The sequence below is a fragment of the Hermetia illucens genome, chromosome 1 (genome assembly GCF_905115235.1).
Source record: "Hermetia illucens chromosome 1, iHerIll2.2.curated.20191125, whole genome shotgun sequence".
In the NCBI taxonomy this organism is placed as follows: domain Eukaryota; kingdom Metazoa; phylum Arthropoda; class Insecta; order Diptera; family Stratiomyidae; genus Hermetia; species Hermetia illucens.
Window position 1 is genome coordinate 40,184,642 of NC_051849.1, and position 24,407 is coordinate 40,209,048.

A 24,407-nucleotide genomic window follows, 5' to 3' on the forward strand; every position below is an offset into this window, starting at 1 on the left:
CGATATAAAATTTACATACTTTGCTTTGTTTTTCTTATAGGCATTCTGCAACATGCCTCACAAAGTAATGTTTCGAAATAACGAACAATTTGTAAATATTTTGTTCGTTATTTCACGAGGCTAATGTAGATTAATAATTTCTGTTGGCCTTCGTTTTGGTGATGTTTTTCTGAGTTACCATTAGTATTTATACGAGGGTGATCCAAATATAGTGTTTTCGGTAGGCAATTCCGAATTGGATAGTGAAGTGCGGGGTTGATGGTTAGGTGTAACCAGCTTGCTTAATGAACGCTCTGTTTACTCGTAGTTAGACATGAGTGTAGAACATGTTCCTTTGTCGTTTACAGAGTGTCGTCTGAGAAAGTGGAAAATAAAACTCTTCGATCGTCGGCCAGGATCAAGTCCCATGGATGACAACATCCCTGTGGTTTGGGAGCTTGTCAAAGGTTATTGCCGCAGTCTGTGCCCATATAATTATCAGGGAACCATTTGGCTTCAGGTAAATTAATGCTTGATTAGCTTAACAGAAAATCAAAAATAGATCAGGTTGGAGATCTGTAACAGATTTGTGAATCGACTCCGACAAGAGGAGCTTTGTCTTATGTGGAAGGGCATGAGTACATCATTATATTCAGGAATCAAAAGTGGCGAATAACTTGGAAACCATCGATTTGAGCATATTTAGATTCTAGGCAAAATTGTATTAGAGGCTGATGATTTGTACAGGAGAATATATAGAAGTCCCCCCTCTCTAATTGCGGCTATTATCATGTCAAACCGATAGGGCTTAATTTTGAACGCTATTCCTACAAGGACAAAGCAATGTATGAAGAAAAAAGTGTGAGGTTCCTTCTCTCTCTGCCAAATCACTTAAAGAATATCGTGGTGGACACCCCCTTTAAAAAGTTATGGTTCATTGGGGAGTATTTTGATACTATCGTGGTAAAGTTGGTGTTGCCAGCCCCGGAAGGGGAGATGGTAAAGAGGAGGCGGAGGAGGAAAGAAATGATCTCGCTTTTCTACCTTCGCCAAAAACCAGATGATGGTCACTACTCTTTAGAAAGTTAGCGGACTTCCAAAGGCGGCTATTTTCATATCGCTAAAAGGCTTATTGCTGCTTATTCCAACGAGAAATGATCGTCACTATTTTTCAAGGTTTTTAGAAAGGGAAAACCTTCTTCTTCCTTACAGATATCCTCTTTCTTCCTTCCCTCTCCGGAGCTGATAAATCAAACTTTACGATAATGATGCCAACACCCCCATAACATTTTAAAGAGGGGCGTGACCGCCACAATTTTTCAACGGTGTTCGAGAGAGCAAATCTCCCGCTTCATACTCTTCTTTACCCGGGCAAATTTGGAGTTCAAAGTTGACTCAATGGCGTGGACATAAAAATAGCCCAACTTTGAGATGCTTTGGCTTTTTAAACTTTACCATGACCATATGAAAAAAAAAACTACGTCAGAGATGGGATAACTTCTTAAGGGGGTAACCGACCTGAGCTCTTATCGGATTTGAAGAGCGGGAACCTCCGTCTCTCCTTTTATAAACTCCTCACCCCCTCCGGGAATGGAGTTGAAAATTCGGCCTTTAGCGACCTTTTTACAAGTATTTTTTCCGCCGTGGATTCTTTAGAAAATTCCATATCTGGTCTCAACTTTTGTCTCTTTACTTTCTTATGAAACTGAACTCCGCATCAAACGTAATTGGTTATGCCTTTAATGTTGAGGTTCTTAGTGGTATTAAAATGCAGGCTATCAAGAGTTGTTGTTTTCTTCTTTCGTTATTTTCTGAGCCAATTTTACGTAGCCGAAGTCAAGACCGATTGCTTTGAGATGTGTTAATGCGTTTGGCGGAAGGTTAGATTGAACTATCTATACTGCAAAATTGTGATTTTGTTGGGCAGGCCATGCTTTTCACCAATAACGGTATAACTCCGTAATGATAAAAGGAGTGGCCATTCGTAAAACGAGCAACCCTGTCCGTCATTAAATTTTCTACCATCGTCAACGGAGTACTTTGTACTCCCCAATAAGTTTTCTTTTTCTCAACATCTCACTTTATATTTATATATGTAAAGCAGAAATCACTCTTCAGTGGCATATCAACAACCCGAGATAAAAAATAATTCCATAATAGTTTACTAACTTTTTCAAAACTCTCGGAAATAAGTGTCTAGTTGCTGATGATTGCAATCCAGCCAAATAAAAAAATTTTTCAATCGATGCCTTAATCAATACCAAAAGTGTCAATGTAGTTCCTTTAGGGCATTTTCCATTTACATACTGGTGGGGTATAGCGCGTCAACCACACCCACGCGCCATCGTTTGCGCTTACCTGAAATGCCTCCCTATACTTCTCTACTGTTCTGCCAGACCCTCTTTTACAAAAAGACTGTTCCACGGGTTGATTATCCGTCACGACTCCGCACTTTCAATCTCCCCCTCCCTACAGCAACGCCGTATCTTCCTTGATATGTGTACTCTTTTCAAACTCCGCAATTGTCTGATGAACTGCACCGCCAACTCGTATATTACCTTCCGTATCAGCTTGTCTCGTAACTCACGTAGTGTGGACATTTTTGATGTACCCTTCGCGGTGCTCGAGATTTACTTCCACTCTCCGATCCCGAAGCTTTGCCGGTCCTACAATGCCCTACAGCTTGGGTCCTTTGACTTTATTTCCCTCTCTAACTTTGAGCGTAAAAAAAGCCATTCACTTGCTCCTCCCTCTGAGGACAATATGTAATAAGGAATTTGTTTTCTGTGCATTGTCCTCATTAAATAAATAAACTAGTACAGAACAGTCTCAACTTGAAATTCGTGTTTAGATAATTCCATTTCCAGATTTTAGACTCATCACCGATAAGGAGAAATAATATTGATGACAAGATGCAATCCAGGCGAACTCCACTTTGGACCTCAAATTCCCCTGAAATTGTATCTCAATGTAACACGTGACATTTTGCGCCATCATATGTCACTCTCATAATAGCTTTTAGTTTCTCCGTAATGACCCTCCTGCGTAGAGCACGACAAATACACTCCCTGCTCACATTATCGAAAGCTTTCTCGAAATTCGATGAAGAGCAGGTGCAGCGACTCCGCGCACTGTTCCAATATGGTCCATGGGTGTTGATGTAGTCAACGCAGAATTATCTATGGCGGAAACCTGCTCTCTGTCGATCAAGTTTTCGATATGTCCTTTAATGCGTCGCAGGATTATTTCAGCTATTATCTTTGCAACGGCACGGAGAATGCAAATACCCTTTCAAATGTCGCACTTAAAATGGGTGCCTTTCTTTGAAATCTTCACGATCATCCCCTTCTTCCACCCTCTGGAAAGTGCCGGTTTCCTAAGATTTCAGTACGGGTGGAAGTAGCAGATCTACGGCAACTGCAGGGAGACCGCCAAGCCCAGCGGCCTTCATCCCTTTGAGTGCATTGATGGCTGGAATGATTTCTCTTCTGCAAGAGGAGAAACCTCACCGATTGATACCACTATTAAAAACTGTGGTCAAGTGTTATTTCCACCTCGTCATCGTAGATGAGAAGTTGACAGCTGACGTCCTTCAGTTCACCATCCAAAGATTTGCGACCACATGCAAGCTCTTTTTTGATGCGGTATACACTTCTGAAATCATTGCGTTCTGCGGCATCTTCTGCTTCACTGACCAGCGCAGTAACAAATAGAGAATAGAGCGTTCAACCTATTCCGTTCATTGATCCAATTCCACGGTTCCGTAGTCAACCAGATCGTCCCTTTCGGGACGTGGCCGATGACCTGCGCAGCACCTGACAAATGAATATTTTTGTTTGCAGCAAAGTATTCATCGACATTTTCAGGCGAGTTGCTTGGTACATCTGCCGTCTGCTGCTGGGTCATACAAACGGTCGATGTTGAACTTTGGGGCTGCAGCTTTCTCAAAATTGCGAGAAGAGGCGGCCGAAAATAAGCGACCAACAGATGGTGATTCCTTTCGAGGTCGATGTCAGCGCCATCCAAGAGGCAACTACTAAATCTACTGCTGATCGCAAAGTGGTCGATCCGATCATACGATATTTGTCTAACAATTCAACTGCTCTGTGACTCTGTGCTCGAGCCATATGCCACCAATGACGAGGCGATGGAAGCTGACGAAATCCAAAAACCTCGCACCATTATCGTTACGGTCGCCAAGACTATGCTTCCCAATCACATGCCTCGGCAAGGTATTGTCAGAGCTCACCTTGGCATTGAGATCACCCATGAGGATCACAATGTCACCTCCGGGAAGCGATTTCGTCTTTTAGAAGCATTTTTATCTACCCCTTAGCCATTTTTGAACTCCAGCCTAACATCCGCACTGTTGTACCAATATTTTAATGGTTGAAGTGTTCTATCAATGTGCGTTTTTTTGGAAGGCTGAACTACTCTTACTCTACTCTCACAGCAGACCTGCAAGAGATTTACGACACCCGGTAATAAGAACAGACTCTATAAAATAGAACTCTTAACCCTAAGAAAATATATTCTTTCTGACTAGTAATATTCCTCAAATATTTCCAAAACCCTTTTTGGCTTCAAACATTTTCTAATACAATACATTGTTGGGTCTGACGGAAAATTCGAATTTCACTTTTTGTTCACTTCTCATCAACGCTTATTCCCCAGTTGGAATTGAAGCATCAGCATCTTTATAGTACCTAATATCGACCGCATATACTACGCAAAAATAACTTCCATCTTGAAACACTCTCGGACTAACAATAAAAACCTTTTTCATGTTAAGAAATGCTTGTTTGTCAATTGTCACCTCGATAAACAACAGCAGGCGGATCCTTACTACTAGTGATCTCTACAAAAACTGTGCATACAACTTTTCTTAGAATTTTGAATTAAAATATATATAAAATATACTTTCGAAATGATTTCTTGAAATGAACTGAACGTACAATAGAATTTTTGTTTTTTTTTTATATCACGATGTTGGTCTTTTTGTAATATCATCTCTCTTTCATTGAAACATTATATTTTATTATAATTTTACTTTACAGTTTATCAAAAGGAATATAATATAACGGGATACGATAGAAATGAAGTTATCTTTCACAACTTAAATATGTAGAAACAAAATTATAAAAAGATGGATATAATATTTACGTTTCTTCACTTACAGCCTAAGTTATTTAAATTAATTTAAATTTTTATCCTAACAACTAATTGCTTAGATAATCAAAAACTTCGGCGCCTTACCAGCAGGCCGTTAAGAAAGAATTTCTCAGAAGTAAACTAACGTTCCATAGTCTAAGTTACAAAAGAAAAACATAATTCTGTTTGTCTCTCAACCAGTTTGTTTCTTTTTCTTTAATTTTCATAGCTTATCGTCTAATCGCTCGTCATCTTCTCTTCGCTCTTTACGGGTGGCATAACTTTTAAAGTTACTTTTAGCACATCACGAAGTTCTTGAATTTCTGTCGGTCCTTGTATTAGACGTTTCACTCCACGGGGAAGACCGCGACATGATGCCAAATTGATGGAATTCAAATTCGGACAATTGGCCAAAATCTCCTTCACAGCGTCTTCAGAGACAGATGATCCGCATAGGTTTAAATGCCTGTAAATTAGAATATAAATTGGTATATGCTTCTGCGATATAACACATCTTTTTTAATGTACTTACATTAATGCCGATTCTGCACCTTTCTCTGCAATTGCACGTAGTGCGTTGTCTAGAGGCTCCTGTACATTTGCCCACGCCAAATCAAACTCGATTAAGCTATGGGCCCACTTAGATGCGATTAGCTCCAAGCCAGACCTATCATAAAACAATTGTTTAGTGGAATGCTCCACAATATAATTCAATAAGTGTAGCATCAAACACACATCTACCAAGTTCCTAACAATACCAATAAAGTCAGTAGTGCCGAGTGCAATAGACGAAGAGGTATTTGCGTGCGCCCTGCAGTGAAGTTAATATCCAAACGATATTCTCACTTGTGAAGACGACAAAGATTTTGATTGGTTCCAAAAAATTTCTTCGGCGAAGAGCGTCGCATTAGGATTTGCATTTCCACGCATCAGTTGAAAGCGCAACCCACAACTGTATAAGATAAAATTTAGATTTATATCTACGAGCAACCTGGTGCTCAGAGGTGGCGGTGAGGAAGACGGGGAGGCCAACCCAAAATCAAGTGGCCGAGGAGAACCTCCATAGTGGTGGCACCGGGAGATGCTGTACTCACTTTGGTTTGCCGGGCGTGATGCAGTAAGCGAATGCTCCAAAGGCCTAATCAGGGCGATCAGACCCGAGTTTGCACGGGGACTCATCTGAAGTGGCAAATTGGTCACGAAACCTCACCAGGCGTATATTGGTACCATGGGAACCGAGATAGCCCCTGGACCCTCACACTCGGGTGAACTCTCGTTGTGAGTATAGCTCGATTATTTGCGGTTGGCCCCCTAGTGGGAGTTTGATGGGGGTTGTTGGTTATACTCAAGCGAGGAGAGACCTTCGAGTCTCAGCGTGGTGTTGCGTTTCAACACGTGTGTCGTACTCCTTAGTTCGGTAGAGATTTAGGGAGGTCTTGCATCCACCAGTATGAATGCTAAGCCATGCACTTGGTATAGACTGGTACCGTTGTTGCTTGCCACAGCGAGGCTCTAATTGTGGTCACAAAATCAATCCGTGTCCGGGGGATTAAGTCTCCACGACAGGTACCCACGTAAAACACACAAGGACTCACTCTACGAGCAACCTTACGTAGTCAGTTTGATCCCAGTCAGTCAGAATCTTAAAATTATGGGGAACTGATTGTGTGTGCCCACGATTGAAGAATCTTGAAGAAGTTTTAAATAAAATACTCCACCGGGAATTGGGTTGACAAGGCAGGGTTTGTTATGATGATATCAGAATAACCCCCCCCCCCCCCTCCCTTCCGCATCTGAAGTGCCATAAATTTGTAATAGGAGGTGACCACCACAATTTTTTAACAGGATGGAGAGAAAGGACACTTTCATTATGTAAACCCTCTGAAGGCGATGTTCCGCATTGAATCATACCGTTATGACATCAAAACAGCTCTACTTTGGGGGCCCATAACTTGTTAAGGGGGTGACCGTTGGGGTCAATGAGAGGGCTCTATTTTTCTTCCTAAATATCCTCATCTCCTCGACTTCCGACCCTTCCCATAAATGCCCCACTCCAAAACGAACGACCAATCGAAGGAATGCCAGAAAAAAATACACAAACTGTTTAAAAGTCAAGACTTTTAAGTCTTTTTTATTATCACAACTTATCCGAGCAAACTAGTAACCCAAAATATTGTAATATTTGAATGCTGTGCAACGTTTACGTGAAACTATCCACAAATAACTCCGCCTCACACTGAATCGATTATGTCAGACTATTTTGCCAAAATTTCAATTCATATCTCTTCGTAGTCACCGCAATAATCTTATCTAAATTCATAGGATGTTTTTAGTTTTACCAAAAATAGCGATTTGGCAGTTGAGCCTCTCGTTCTCGTTACCCTGCGTTCGAATTCTGTTTCGCTATCTATGCTTGTATTAATCTTTTTGTTGTCCCGCTATGCAGTATTAAGTGCGATGATAATAAAAATTAAGCAATTTCGTTGAAAATCAAATCATATAATAAGAAAAATAACGCTGATCACATCCAATTCGAAGCCCGATGGTGCGATGCCAAAAACTGTGACATAGAACGGGAGCGCGGCAAAAATGGCTATAAAGCTTCTATAAAGAAGTCGGGCGATTTGATGACTAGCTGATAAAGCTCACGGTTATATCAGTTGATTGCAAGATTCATTTCTTCTTCACATACTACATCATAGAAAAAAATGCCTTCTGGTACCTGCTTGACAGAAAGACTGTAAAGTCCCTGCCGATGACTATATCTTCATTGCGGGCGATATTGAAGGTCATGTGAATGAAAAGGTAGAAATGGATTTTGAGTGCGCAATGAGCATGGCGAGTGTATAGTCGTAAGAAAAAAGAAGAAGTAACTTCGCTTACAGGATTGTTGGCCATTACAAATGTCGAAGAATTCTGGAATCAAGTGAAACACACGACCTACAAAAACGCCTATGCAACCCTGAGGGCCACCAAGCCAAGTAAACGGTTTATCAATCAAAATATTTAGCGCTTGGAATGATGAAGTCCAAATGAAGGTTTGTCAGAAGAAACGCCAAACGGGAAGAGAACGAGCGCTGTTAACCCAGCGATTGCAAAAAGCCAGCACTAACGCACACCCGAGCAGGTCTGTTGTGTTAATTACAAGAACAGTACTTTGCTTAATGATCCACAACCAGCAACGGAATATTTCGAGTAGAGTTCAACGGAAGAAGTTGCTCATCTTCCGCTTCCACAAGTACTGTCAACATTTGGATGAATTTCACCTGTCAGCGACACTGATGTCGATGAAAGAATCAAACGAATGAGATCGGAAAAAGCAACAAGACCTGAAGACATCGCAACTGAGCTCTGGAAAGCGATGAGCTGGGACTGAACACAGTGGGTCAGTGAGTTCTTTGGGTTATTAAGGAGAATAGAGCTCCATTTGACTGCTAAGAAAGCAGCAGCGTTCTAATTTGGAAAAACGTAGTCCAGTAGAATGTTGAAATTACCGTCTGCTCCGGCTGCTGTCCTATACCATGAAGATTTTTGAACGCGTCCTCGACAACCGTAATCACATCATTCAAATAAGAGTGAACCAAGCCAGGTTTATCATCGGAACTACTGACATACACTGCGTGACTACTCATAGAGAAACACCGTGAGAAGCATAGCACTTCTGGAACTAGAAAAGACGTTTGACAGGATGTTAGGAGCAACACCTAGTGCCAGAGGAACTCGTACGAAGGGTTAAATTGCTTTGCCGCGATCCGAAGAATCAAATTTGAAGTGTGACAGGAATATCAAAACCACCTCGTGTCACTGTTGATATTCATGAAGAAAGCGCCCTCACATCGCTCCTTTTGGTTCTTGTTATGAACGCTGTTACACGAGACATCCACCGTTCATAGCAAAGCTGATCTCGAGCATCTTGTCCAAAAGTGAAATGGTTGCCTCATCTGGGACTGCATCTGAATGAAGCAGCATTTACTGTCAGTGGCTAAGACATGCCAAGAACCGAGCGATTTAAGTATCTTGAATCAATACTATCGCCCAATTTGAACTGCGTTATCAAATTGCAGCCTGCGCAACTTGGGTGAAGTGACGTGTCACAACTGGCGTTCTTTCTGATCGATCCATCAACGAATGTCTTAAATCCAAAATTTACCATATTGTCGTCCGCCCGGTCGCCTTCCATGGTTCTAGGTTTTGATCGACTATAAAAGACAACGAAAGCCGGATCGCAGTAATGGGATTGCGTCCATCGTGTAAAAATTGCGAGAGAGGCGTCTTCGATGGTATGTGCATGGAATTCTTGCTGACGTGAACTCACTTGTCAAGATTGATCAGAATATCGAAGTCGAAACGACCAAAAGGCCGTCCGAAATAATGATGGTTTGACACGCTTGTTGGTGTTTTGAGAGCCACTAGGCCTATAATCGAACAAAACGGTGCAACCAATCAAGACGAGCCGTTCCCATTTCTGAGCAGGACAAAGGCTGAAGAAAAAGTAGGTAACCAATATTATAATTTACGGAGGTTCAGTTGTTAATTTATCATTCTATTGCTCTCTTTTCACCTTCTTCGTCGTAGCGCTTCACCCTAGACTAAAACTCACTGAGGAAAAGGACAACTGGTCTTCGAAATATCGGTATATAGAGAATAAAATAATCTTTTTCGACATTCTATGGAAAATTTAGTCTTTTTTTTTTATTTTCAAGCTGTAATTTGTTTCCAGTCTTGACTTTGCCTTCAATCATCTCAGCTCGATAACCGCGTCCGCCAGTTTTTTATACTTAACAATCAGACGGTATCGGTGTCGACCATCGTTTTCTTCTCGGCTTCATAGCCGGTTTGGACTAATCACAGGAAGCCAAACCAGATCAGGAGTGTTTCGAGGGCTTGTAGGTGGTATTCGTTGCGTGTTTGGTTAAAATTTTACGCACGAATTGCCTGGCCACAAATCCTTTCATTTTTCACGAATTACGTCACGTAAACTTCTTGCATCAAATAATACTTTTTATCCACTGTTTGACTTTCTTGCAAAATTCCATGGTGCACAACACCGTTGTAATCTATGAAAATCGTGACCGATGTCTATCTTCGTGCTCTTTCCCGTCTCAGTTCATTCGCAGCTCACCATTCAATCGCTTAGTGTCTCGTATTCATACACCCAAGTCTAGGCCCCAGTGATTATTCGTTCTATTCAGCTGTGGAAATCCAATCCTCTGATGGTTTTCTTCACTTTATGGATCTTTTCATCGATTTTCGGTGCCGATGACCTGCCACTACATTCAACATTGTCCAGACAGCTTTTGAAGCGCTCATGGCAATGACAAGCGACTATTTTATCTAGAGTATCTTTGCTGAAAATCGAAAACACACACACAAACAGATGTACTTATCACGATGTCACTTCCAGGATATGAGGTACTAAGCCTCAAACGAACATCTCAGAGTAACCAGGATAACGGACGAATGCAATGCTAATCATGTTGCCCCTTAACATATCATTGAAATCTCTTCCAAAGTCTAAGTTGAGTAGATATCACATTCAACCCACTTGTCACTTATCCAAACTCTTCATTATTCATTCATAAAATACAAATACTTACCCAAAATCACGTGTTACTGAGCACCCTGACAAAAACAAATGCTTCAAATCCCATGCAGGTAATCGTATCAAACTATCATGCGTTAGACGAGCACAACCTCGCACATCTAATAGCTTTAGTTTTGTACTCTGTTTGAGAATTCGCTGCAAGAACTCATCATTTATTGTTCTCGACTCGTTCGCCAGTGAAGCAACTGATAATTCCTCCAATTCGGGAAAACCGGGTGAGTCCATCTAAGGAAAGAAAAGAACATTACTTTCCAAGTCATGATATCAATATATGATAGTGTTACCTGTTCTTGTAATGATGCCGAACTCAGTGTCATATGAGAGTTGGTAATACGTAAAATCTTCAACTTTTGACAGCCCTGCTGAAGCATTTCAACGTGTAACACTGCGTGGGATACCGCTATAGTACGAACATTCGACAGGTCCAGAAGCATAAGGTTCGGACAATACGTCTGTAAAATATTTCTTTAAGATCTTTACTCCTGCATTTCCTGATTAGTAAAACTCTTACCGAAAGCGTCTTCACAATTTGAGGGATTCCTGCCAATCTATTATGCGCTAAATGTAAATGCGTTAACCTTCCATCGATGACCTGAATGGCATTGCACAGTGACTGAAGACCTACAGCACTTTTGTTTGAATTCATTTCAATCTGTAGAAGGAGGAATGCGGACATTAAATTCGCTTCAATCTAATCATTTCCAGCTTATAATTACGTTTATTGAGCTGAGATCAAGCCTTTCGAGCTTTTTTAAATTTTCCACCAGATAAATTAGATTATCCGACGTTAAACCCTTCCAACCTGAAAGATTTATTCCCACCAAATCGGGACAAGCGTCTGCTAATTTTTCCAGAACACACTGTACATCACCGATTTTCCATGTTGCTGAAACATCAATTTGTATTTCTATCATTTAAATATTCCGTATTAAAAGTATGACCACTTACAAACATTTAATTCCTTGCATTTGCTTAGACGATTGCTAATGAACCATTTCAGCTTATCCTCTGTGTGATACTTCTCTTTAATCCACGTACTCAAGTCTAGACTCGTCCATAACGAAGGATACAGTGAAACGTTTCTCCACAGGCTGCACACCCGACCCACACGATACAATGTTGGAAGACAACCTTCCTGTTGCACTAGATATTGGAAAACCTTGGTGGAAAAAACAATGGTAGGCAATTGTGAGTTTATGAATACGCTAAAAATAATAACTAATTAGCTTCAGAAAAAATCTTACTTTATACAAAACATTCTCCGGTAGCGCCTCTCCCCAGACACCTTGTTTCTCCGGTTCCTTATAATCTCTTTCCGTTTTTTTGTGTTTATCTGTATTATTATTAGATTTTTCCTTCCGCCTCCGTTTCTCATACTCAGAATCATCACTGTCGGTGTTAATTCGGTGTTTTGATTTTCGAGATCGTTTTCGACTTGGTTTGCTCTTTGACTGCGACGTATCAGATTTTTTTATGCACAACTTAATACCAACCTTATTATCGCTGATCTGTTACAGAGTAAAAAAATGCAATGTTGTAAGATTTTGTTTTAAAGCCAACATGATTCCTAGTATTACCTCACTTTGGTACATTGCAACCAGTGCCTTACTGCGTTTCGGTCGCCCCCGTGGCTTATTCAATTTTGGATTGATAGCCGACATGAAAGGCTTTCCTGACTTGGGTATTGTGCCATTCGTCACTGACTTTAAAGGTACAATTACAACAGAAGGATTATGCCTTAAAGGAATATCTGTTAAAATGTTCGATCCTGAGGACGATTGAGATTCCGACGGGGAAGAAGATGTGTTATTGACACTTGTTTGACTTTCTGATTTAACATTAAGACCAGCGTCTTCATTTACTGAAGACTGTTGCGAAGTTTGGTCTGGTTCCGACTTAATTTCATCTTTTATATCGGCATTACTTGATGCTGGATCCTCATCTGCTTCGTTATCTTCTTGGACTTTCTCCTCCTTGATATCGTTTGCCGGGAGATCTGACTGTGAAGAGTCTTGGGACTCTTCTTTTTGATCTGATGCAGTAGACTCATCATGCTGATCGTGAAGTTGCAGATCATTATTTTCGGGCGGAGTTGCAGGGCGTTCCTCTTCAACTTGCATTAATGTTTCCGTCTCCATTTTGGGGCTATTGAATTTAGAAGAATTCGAAGAGGACACTCACGGCCGAGCTATGATTTTGATCACATATCCAAATAAATTTAACGGAAGCTGTTGAGAGGAACAATTTTTAGTGATTAGAGAAGTTTCCAAGTATTCTATGAGGAATAGACTTTTCAATTTATCCACGCTTCTCTGTAACCTATTCGCATGTAAGAGAAAGGAGGATATTGTAGTGCGATTCCAAAATCTAGCTAAATAAATATGGTTACTCCTACCCGAGCTGAGAAATTGGCGAAAGTTTGTCTCATAAGGTCATTGGTATAGAGCTGACTCTCGACAACCTTTTTTTTTTGCAATTTTTGACTAAAGACAATTTTTTTAATGTTTGAACTCGATATATTGGTCAAAGACAATCTTAACCCGATTTTAGATATGAATAGGAAAGAGTCACTAGAGCTGATGGTAGTGAACGTATTTGGTAGAATAGGTGGGGTAAATTAAACTTGCCCCAGTAATATTCACCAATAGAACACTTCCTTGACAGACCAGACGATATAATTGAGAGGATCACATTTCAATTTACACCACAGACCACAAAATCCAGATTTTTGACCAAAAGTCATCCGAAATCGAAATTGTACACCAATTGTTATCGAATCGTTAACGACATAGAAGCCTTCTCGCCAACGCAGGCTCGTCAATTAATAGAACATAAACTATAAGATTCGTGTTATCGCAGAGAGCCGTTTCCTGGAAAAGAGCTACTACCCCAGCAGTCATCCAGTAAACCATGTGTTCGGAGTAGAAAAAATAGACTAACGGCTACGCATTTTGCGCTTGCGAGGCAAATTTCTAAATATAAACCGTTCACGCTTCTGTAGAGCAGACTGCAGGGTCAGATAAGGATACCTTCAGTTCCACCCGAAATGTTCGTTAGAAGTGCCTGGTATGCGTGGAAAGAGGTACCCAAACAAACGCGGGTTTCTCCAGACGGAACCACTTTCAAATTGACCACGTGTTAATCAAAAGCCGCCACCTCTCAGCCTTGAATGGTGCTCCGGGCTCAAACCACAACACCGCCAAGAATACCCTCTGATAATCAGGTGGGAGTGAGCACTGAACCCATCCATAGCAAAGTCCTTTGTAACTCCTATAAGGGGGAAATGGGAGCCGCAATAACTACAGCCAACAGAAGTCCTAGAGTTGAAGCATCGATAAATGATTTTCACAACCACCTGGAGAACGTTATCATTGATATGGCTACAAAGAATCGGAAAGATTGGTTCGATGATGAATGTACGATAACAACGGAACGGAAGAATGCTGCTTACCGGACAAAGCAGCAAGCTAAAAGAACGCGGGTTCGCGTGAGTATTTGTCACGAACTCCGTCGATTGGAGAAGCAACTTCAGAGGCAGAAAAAGGAAGCCTGGGAGAACCAACAAGTCTATGAACTGGAAAAGTCAGTGAGCAACCTCGATGCTCATCCTCCCGATACAAAGAGGGAAATCTAATTTCCGACCTATGAGCATATTGAAACGTTCAGTTGCGCACCTTGATCAACTGTCCAACAAACCAAACTATCGGCAAGTTGGAGGTCCCGCCAACTGAAGACAACGGACAAATGCAGTCACCGCCAAACATGGAAGAAACAATCCGTGCAATTCATCAGCTTAACAACCATAACTCACCAGGAACTGGTTAAATATGAAGGCGAGAAACTACACCAAGCAGTTCACGAACTTATGCTTAAAGTTTGGGCCAGCAAATTAATGCCTGATGACTGGCAACGAGGCATTATCTGTCCCTTATATAAACAAACCAGAATACCGGAAGTTGGGCAAGTATAAAGATTTTTATTTCTATCTCGAGTGGCCGATGCTGATATCAAAGAACTAAAAAAAGGAAAACTAAAATGTTTCACCCCCTCCCCCGTTCACCTGGGTTCATTTTATATGATGATGAGTAAATTCTAGAATGCGATGTATTTTGATTCCTAGATTTTATATAAATGCGCTATTTTAATTTTTTCCCCTGTTTTTCCGTCGAATACGCTCTGAGACCGAGACTTGCTTCATTTGGTTTTGCAAATTTTGAGCCCTCATACCCCTATCTTTCTTCGAATATCAAAAATAGGGAGTTTTGAAAAGTACTAATTGAGCATTTTCATTTTATACCCAAAACGACTAAATTCTAACTAAAAAATGTGCACTCGTCTTTCCCTCCTAAGCTCAATAGAAAATGGCGTCACTTGCTATTTGTGAAGGGATTCACAGACCAAATTCCGTGACAAAAGTTTCAGTAGTTTCCGAGTAAATCGGATGTGATAGACAGACAGGTAGTCATAATTCGATTTTGATACGATTTTGTTTCACATAAAAACTTAAAAAGGGGAATATCACGTAGCGAAGCAATTATCGATATATCACGTTGTGAGAGCCATCTATAAGATATTCTCCACTATTTTGCTAGGCCTGATACCCATACGTCCAAAACATCATCGGCCCATACCAAAGAGGCTTCACTCCAGGCAAATCAGCAACAGATCAGATTTTCTCTCTGCGGCAAGCGATGGAAAAACTGTTGGAATATGGACGTCAGTTGCACCATCTTTTCATTGACTTTAAGGCCGGCTATGACAGCATAGCCAGGGTAAAATTGTGCATGGCCATGAGAGAATTCGGTATCCCGACGAAATTGATAAGACTAACTAGGCTGACCTAGACTAACGTGCGACGCCAGATGGAAGCAGCAGCATCATTCTCCGGACCATTCAACATCAACAACGGTTTAAGACTAGAGGATGCCCTATGGTGCATTCTTTTCATCCTAGCCTGGAAACGGTGATCCATGATGCTGAGGTACATGTGAAAGGCATCATCGTCTTCAAATCCACCCAACTACTAGTCTATGCTGACGATATCTGCGTCATGGGAAGAACTATAGATGTACAAACTGCCATCATCCAGATCGAGCAGACGGCCCGAGATCTTGGGATGCACATTAAAGAAGCTAAAACGAAATCTATGGTTTCAATGTCAGCACCAAAAACCAAAGAAACAACAGCATCAATGGGGGACCACAATTTTGAGACCGTTGATAATTCCTCCTATATAGGATCTAAAATTACAACCAATAACAGCTAAGATGACGAAATCCGCATACTATAGTTGGGCGGTAGCAACTTTCATCCGACAATCCCGAGATTATCCGGGTTTTACAACGCCCTAGAGTTTGGTTCCTTTTTTCTCGGCCTCTCTCTCTCATTTTAAACATAGAGTGTTTTCATCCTCTGTGTACTGCTCCTTTAAATAAGCAAAAATGCTTGGTAGTTTTTTTCACTTCGTTCTCATCTTCAAAGGGAGGATTCGAAGGAGCAAGAAGTCTCTTGATTCGTAATTTATAATTTTTACAACAGAAAACAAATCCAATCTGGTTGCATAGAAGACCGTAAAATTATATCTGAACGACCGCCTCAACCTTTATATCCTCGAAGATGTAACATTTAAAAAGGTAAAATATAGAAAAATCGAACCTTAGCCGTGGAATGCATTTTTGCGAATTTTTTATAACCCATACAAACATCTGGGTGACGAGCATTATATATGGTGGTCACCAACAAAATAGAGCCACATCTGCAAATATAGCTTCGCTATCCATGTTTTGAATTTAGCAATATATTCCCCACAATGCATTGCTACAAATGTGTATACCCTGACGACGAATAATTTGAACATGAGAAAAGCGTCAAGCTTCCCGAATAATTAGCAGATTAGATAACTTCTCGAATGTGTGGAGAATAAATCTATTTGGATACCATGAATACCGGTGAATATCATATGCGAATCGTAGAGCAAACACCAAACTTCGGATTGACACTCAAATCCTTGTGGCTAAGAATTAGCAAAACAGAATTCAAAACGATGCTGATTATGTTTTTTAATTCCATTGAGTTGAAAAGGGCTTGTACCTCAAGATCGTGGACCTAATAGAAAAACTGAGAAAGACGGTCGACCGGGTGGGAAAGGTGATTGTCGTTTCCAGCGACGTGTATTGAGCCAATGTTCCGAGCCACAGTGTTCTCTGTCGCCCAAAATAAAAATCCGCAATGTGGACCCAGCCGGTCTGCACTCCTGGCATAGTTCTGGAAAACTTCTTCGTGGGATCCGTTTCCAATCGATTGAAGACATCTAAACTGCTGTGACGAGGACTTTATAATATAAACGAACGCTAAACCTAAGAGATATTCACCAATGATCATGTTAACAGCTGTAAATTTTCCAAACAAAGGATATCTAACAGACAGATAGATGATAACTGATTTGGGTAAGGTTTTATTTTACACAAAATAAAATAAGATATCGAAAAATTTTAATTAGTATTTTTATCTTATTTTAGCGAAATCTATCATCAAATTGTGGACGGAAATCGGAGAGCCATAAGATTACGTGATATGGAGGTGAAACGAGAAACAGAGGTCAAAGGGAAGACACATGTCGCGAAAGCCACGAGAGCTCTGATGCCTTGTAGATCCATGGCAGGAAAAAATGGGGTTGCGGCCGAAGATACTACTTTGGATATATATTGAAATAGTAAGGCCAGTAATTACCTATGGAGCGGTAATCTAGGCAGAAAGAACTCAACTCAGCACACAAGCCAGGGAATTACGTAAGCTGCAAAGACTGGCTTGTGTATGTATCAGTGGGGCAACGAGGACATGCCCAACGGCATCCCTGGAGGTCCTTCTGGGATTAACCCCTCCCCGTCTGCACATACAGATGCAGGCAAGGCGGGCAATATTCAGGATGGCCGGCAGTATCAGTGCGGCGGGGGCTGCCTAAATCGAAGGAAGATTGATATTATTTCCAGGCGATATCCCGAATTACTGATACCAAGGGATAACATGACAACGAGGTTTCACTTCGATAAGAAGTTTGGAACACGATGGAGTAACAAGGCAAACTGGGTGAGCGTGGCTGCGACATACGGCTTAAACCAGCAACTGATTACTTGGTACACTGACGGATCTGTCACACCAGAGGCAGCGGGTGCCGGTGTCATTGGTCGAAGGAAAATAGACTTTGAGCCAATGAGCAGGTACGCCATGGACAAATGTGCCTCCTTTAATCTGCAAAGGAACTACAGGGGGCAGAACAAAGGTATTCTCAACGATAGCCAAGCAGCGATCAAGGCATTAAGGTCCAACCAGGTCAACTCTAAACTGGTGTGGGAATGCCTTGAGAGACTGAATACATGGGTACATGGGACCGGATACTTTGGGTTCCAGGCCATCCTGGGTTGGAAGGCAACGAGGCAGCGGACGGACTAGCCAAGAAGGGAACAGGGATGCTTTTACACGAGCCAGAACCCTTCTGTGGAATTTGAAACGGTTTCATGGCTATGACTCTAAGAAATGAAGATTGAGGGAACTATACTGGGCGGGCCTACCAGGGATGGAGCAGTCCAGGATGCTTATTGGGGAATACAAACTCATGCGCACAAAGGATTGCTTAAACCTTACCAAAAAGAACCTCCGAATCATAGTGGGAATTCTCACTGGTCATTGTCAGCTGAAATATCACCTAGGGAAGCTAGGGATATCTACGGATACTGCCTGCAGGGCTTGTAAGGAATATGACGAAACAACTATACACATCCAGGGACAGTGTCCGGCAATTGTGCAAAGTAGGTTAAGGCATCTGAGAGAACACTTAATACCAGATGCAAAGCTGAAAGATCTGGAAGTAGGGAACATACTAAAGTTCCTGACGGTTATAGGCCTGCTTGAGATACTATGATCAATAGGTACACTATAACCAGTAAAAGGGGCACAATAGTTCTTTAAGGACGTGGTGCGACTTTCCCTTAACAGAATAATAATAATAAAATATGGATCACTTTCCAAAAATAAATAAAGAACTAAATTTTTTTTTCAAGCTTGGTACATGTTCTGCATAGAATGTATTTTCCTTTTTGGACACAAAACTTTGATTTAGACTAAGCTTCAGTTCCATTATCGCAACGCTAAATGCTGTATAAATGATGGTGAGACAAGCTCACAGTCAATGAACGACAGACATGTATGGAACTAGGATTCGAACCCATGGCGTGTCTGTCTATTCTGCCAATATTTTACTTGGACTATGACCTCCAATATTTTAAATTATTGCATTAGATTACCAAAATTATTTTACAACTTTACAGGCTAAATATTTCCCCTATATACTTTCCGGGCTTGATCGTCCTCATCCATACGGATCAAGTGACCCGCTCTCCGCAACCTATTGAGCCGGATTTTATCCACAATCTTATGGTCATGATATCGCTTATAGATTTCGTTGTTATGTAGACTACGAAATCGTCCATCGTCATGTAAGGGGACAAAAATTCTTCGGAGGATCCTTCCCCCGAACGCGACCTAGAGTTCGCAATTCTTCTTGTTAAGAACCCAAGAACTCTTAAGAGCTTTGCCCCTATGGTTAGTCTTCCGAGCGGAACGGTTTTTGTAAGCTGAAATAGGATCTGTACGCGGATTTCATCGTCATAGCTGTTATCGGTTGTGATTTTAAATCTTAGATTGGAAAAATTATCAACGGTCTCAAAGTTGTATGATAGTTTTCTATCTTTTTTATTCTCGTTTGAGAAGTGTGATTTGATGCTGTTGGTTGGTTGGTTTCTACCACTATATATTTCTCCTTGCCTTGTCCTGCCTTGATTGATGTTCAATTATAGATATGTAAATTCCTAAGAACCACTTGGGAAGTAAACTAAAATACTGCGTAGTCGGAAAGAAAATTTGAATATACCAGGAGCCCTTTAAAGACTCCTTGCCTTTCGAACCAATGGACTTTGGCCTAGCCAGCAATTGTTTGTAAGTTCATTCTGACTAATTATCAGAAGAAATCATGTATGTGATCTATACAGCAGAAGGATCCAGAACAAAGTCAAGCTTGCTCTTTGCCGACCAGGCACACGTACATACCCCTCCAACTGTTGCACTCAAAGCGATTGCCCTCACCTAGGATCACAATGCACATTAGTGTTTTGAATGTTTAAGGAGCTTCTGGCTTCCCTGTCGCAACAAAGGATATAAATATGCTACACAAGTATCGAGACGATACTTTCAAGAGAGGTTCACGGGTTTCCCGGTGGAAAGCAAATCACAATGCACTCAAATCGCCAACAATAATTCTTGAAATAACATGAAAACCGCGCTAACATGTGAGATATAGTCGAGCATTCTTACTGTGCAAGTTTCGCTTATTTATTCAGTCGCTCAGCGGCTATTGGGGAAAATCAGATCAAACTGCAAATTTTTTGCTCTTATTGGGGCGAAAATAATATCGTTCAGGTCAACACGTTTCACGTTTCCAACACAGTAATTAGTTGTTCCTGGGGTAAATGCTGCATTGGATAAAATCGTCATCTCTCCACTTGTCTTGGAAGTTTGCTGATTTAATTTCAAACTGCAAAAATTGCTGACATCAAAATTTGATCTAATTGGGAGGCTCCCTCCCGATTTGATCAATTTTTTTCGGAGACGACACTGCGAGGTTTCATTTTGGCCAAAATAAGATTTTGTTGCGAAATCTGTACTTTGCACAAATATTGTCCGTTTGTCAATGAGCAATACTGGCCAGTGCAATTTAATTCCAAATCTTTACCGCCTCGGCTACGACAGCAAAATTCGGAGGCGCGGTGCCATCAAGTCACTTCGGTGGCAGACCAATGCAATTTCGGGTCGTGACGTGATTTTCTGGCCAAATGCACCCAAATCTTACCTGCGAGCTCACTTGGCGGGTTTTCATGCCGTCTCCAAAATATGCACAAAGAAGCAGCGCGACACGACCAGGACGGCGGTACGTGCCCTCCAGAGCAGTTCACGAAAAATAAACACTCACACACTTCAACACCGAGCACCTGTCTCTTTCCCAAATGTCATAAATCGTAAACAGAATCGAGTCTGGCTGACACTTGAGTCCGCTCTGTCCCGTTCTCGCGCCGCACACGCAATCAGTTCGGCCGCGGAAACATGCGCGCCGGCCACTTTCTCGTTCCACAACTTTCACTCGGTCGTCGCCTCACGCACGCTAGACACGCATCCTGCCAACGAAATGTTCCGTGCACTTGAGGCGCGCGGACCAAATCACGGCCACTGAGCGTATGTCGAGCCGACTAGTCCGTGGGATGAAGAGGGATGGCGCCACACGAGCACGAGTGCCAGCACTACGTCGACCTTGCTCTCTCAACTGGCCGGCCCAGGCAGGCCCTCCGATGCGAGTAGGATAGCCGATCAGCGCCCGTGCAACAGCATCGGGTAAACAAGTGCACTCTCGATAGAGACAGACGATACGACCGTCGCGCACTCCCTCCTGGCAAGCACTTTTTTCTCATGTAAACACAATCCGAAAATACGAAAATTTATCCGTGGCTGCGCCGATTTTTACAACTTTTGCAATTGGCAAAATGTCCGCTGCGCCGAGGGTTCACATCCATGCAAAAACTAACACTTTCCCGACACTTTGGAGGCGATTTTCCGCGTTTTTCCAAGCAGCGAGTCCCCCGTACGTGATGCCCGACTTCGGATTCCGTGTTCTGCTGCTTTTCTGTTGTGTATACAGAAATGGTTCTTATCTCTCCTGGGGGGACATTTCTGTGCCAGGGGAAATTTTCAGTTTGCAGATTTCAGAAAACACGTTCAATGGCCGATTGAAGGGAACATAAAGGGACGTTTTGAATGATGAAATTGTTAAGTGTTCGTTGTTGAAATAACCGGTCTAAGAAGAATAATATGAGCACAACAACATTTTTATTGCTTCAAGATCAAGCGGTAGAGCTTCTCTAATCACTTTTTTTACTATTGAATTGAAATCATTCGAATATCATATCGGAATTGCAAGAAATTGACTTTATGCTACTCTGCAAAAATTCACAGAATTAGCTAAAATTTTAATATTTTCTTCCTTTGTTACAATCCTGGCAGATGTCAAGTTTTATTTAACGCTACTATTAAGTGCCAAGCAGGGGCTTTGATAGTTTTGGGTGGTGGTGGCTTATTAGGGAAATCTGTCGAGCAAACCCCGCAATAGCAAGCACGTTTTTAGAACGGTGTACTTCGCATAGTTCGAATAGGACTGTGTGAGAGTTCTAGGACATTTAGGAAAGCCGTAAGAGATTTAGGTATAATAAATGTAGCCCAAATTATTATGGGAAATATAACTACCATCTCGAGCCCGTGACGTATTGATCCGTTTCTTTTCCGTTCAATGCTGCTAACATCAAAAATGTACGCAAAGCGACGCATCTTGTCAACTTACAGCACAGCAGAACTATCGAGTACTGCCTGTGGCTCATATCAGGAACCCGATCATGTTTCCGTGATCAGCCCATACTTATATGCAAGGACCTAATGAATCACCTTACATACAGGATAATTCCTCTCTGTGTCTTGTGCAGGCGTCATAACAGTGCAACCAAAAATGAGATGGTCCAACGTGCCAAGCAACACAATTCTACAGAGTCGTTCTTCCGCTCTTTCATTATCAGCTCTTTATAAACATGGATGGTAACCACGACATCCTGTATAGCGTACTTAAATCCCTTCGTCTCAGGAAAAAGTTCCCCAGCATACAGCCATCTGTTTGGCAAACGGCTGGTGGCAAGAATTCGGACAGTATAGTACTCTTCAAATCACCATCTCGATCTTGGATTTCTTGTAGAATTTGTAGGTACATCTAGAAGTCTGTCTCGACGATAGTTTGAATGTCAAGGCAGCTAACGCTATGTCTGGTATGCGGCTTGTGATGACCCTTGCAAATGGTTTGGCTTCCATACTTGTCTAGATCAATTCCATTTAAATATAACAACTGAGTATGTCAACTCTGCACAACAGTTTTCTAAAATAGTCATCAATACCAACATACAACTTGATATCATCTAAAAACATCAAGTGTGTCAGCTCGCACTTAGAACGCATGCTATATTTGATTCCAAAACCATATTCTCTAGCATCATTCAGTAGAGATTAGATATTGTCTGCTATTGGTAATCTAGCCTGAAAGTGAAAGACCAATAGCTTCCTCCAAACTACAATTTTTATTTATCAGTGTAGATATATATTTCGAGAGCAACTTACAAAAACTATGACACTGAACCCATAACTATAGAGGATTCATCGAATTCCCCTGGAAGATTCCTCTCCTGATGATGAGCTCTTAGGCGTTGGTATCCTCTGGTGAGCGTAATAATGAGGTTGTATACCACCCTTCCATGACTTTCGCCAAAAACTAGACTAATTTGGGATCAATGTTATAAAGACTTGGGAAATCGGAGAGCCAGGTGTGCTGGGCTCTGTAAAATTCTTGACGTAATTGATATTGCAACTAAAGTTTCTAGTTGTCTACCAAGTCGATAATGAGTTGCTCTTCGCAATCCTCTGATCTAACTCGGCAGCCCTTCTGTACCCCGACGAGGTTAGTCTGGAGCACAATGTTGTTTTTAGGTAGTCCCTGCAGTAAAGAAGAGTGGAAATTCCTTCAGCCTACTAATGACCTGGTCTAAGCTATGTGCAACCAACCATGTATATTGGTGAACTTTTCGTACTAGAAATTCTGCATTCGATCTAGGCCAGGGCCTCTCCAGTTCTCCGGGCTATTTATGGCTCCCTGAACCTCCTACAGCATTTATGTCCGGGACGGTGGCATGTCAAAGATAAACGAGGACAACTTTACGGTTTCGTATTAGAGCAGAGGTTTGAGAGTAGCATGACCGAAGCAGTTTGCATCTATTAAACGCTCCTTTATAAAATTCATAAAACATGACGCGATTGCGAATTATGTTGAATGTAAATCCTTCCATACTTTAGGTCAAAGCTTGGCCAGAGTTGAAATAATTTGTTTAAGGATTGAGGGATCTTAAGTCCGCATCCACTTGATGTCGGGCCGGACCAAACGAGGAGCAACTCAACCCCCCCTTTTTTGGTCCACGGATCCCTCGCTGTAGGCTGAGCAGTTAGCGTAGTTATTCTTAAACAAAAAAACAATTTATCGTTTTAGTTTCATCCTTATATACACAATGAGGGGCATGATGCAATCATCATACATTCCATATTGAGCCTTGATCTCCCCAACAACTGTCTTGGGCTAAGGATCACACCTTCGTATTTTGCAAACCTAGAAACCTGCTATCTGCGATTGGGTCCTGCCACCTTTCCCACGACTTCCACTCGTTCTTCTTATTCTTTATTTTCAAACATTCTTTTTCGGGATTCAATCCCCCTGTATTCGCCCTGCTTTTTGTAGTTTGCGGAATTTGTTCAAGGTAGACGCGGGTCGGTTATTGAATAATTCATGGTTATATATATATATTGTTCTGTACATTTTTCGAAGTACTTTTCCCTGAGACATGTAATTTTTCCGACACCTGCATTAACATCTACGTTTCGTATCCAGTAGCATAGGCGTATTAGGATTGTATATATATTTAATTTTCTTTCTTTTTATTTTCCTTGACTTCATAATTGGAAGTATCGCGTCAAATATATTAGGAGTATT

General features: G+C 41.5%; 1 protein-coding gene across 1 annotated transcript; it reads right to left on the bottom strand.

Moving 5' to 3' along the window:
* Positions 1 to 4,894: 4,894 nt before the first annotated feature.
* On the bottom strand, positions 4,895 to 21,464 carry LOC119659138 (F-box/LRR-repeat protein 6). The gene is made up of 10 exons (XM_038067073.1): positions 20,637 to 21,464; positions 12,313 to 12,963; positions 11,980 to 12,243; positions 11,684 to 11,894; positions 11,452 to 11,621; positions 11,247 to 11,387; positions 11,020 to 11,187; positions 10,728 to 10,960; positions 5,663 to 5,797; positions 4,895 to 5,596 (listed from the first exon to the last, which is right to left on the bottom strand). Exons 2-10 carry the CDS (start codon positions 12,871 to 12,873, stop codon positions 5,368 to 5,370), a joined length of 2,112 nt encoding a protein of 703 aa, XP_037923001.1. The 5' UTR covers positions 12,874 to 12,963; positions 20,637 to 21,464; the 3' UTR covers positions 4,895 to 5,367.
* Positions 21,465 to 24,407: the final 2,943 nt, after the last annotated feature.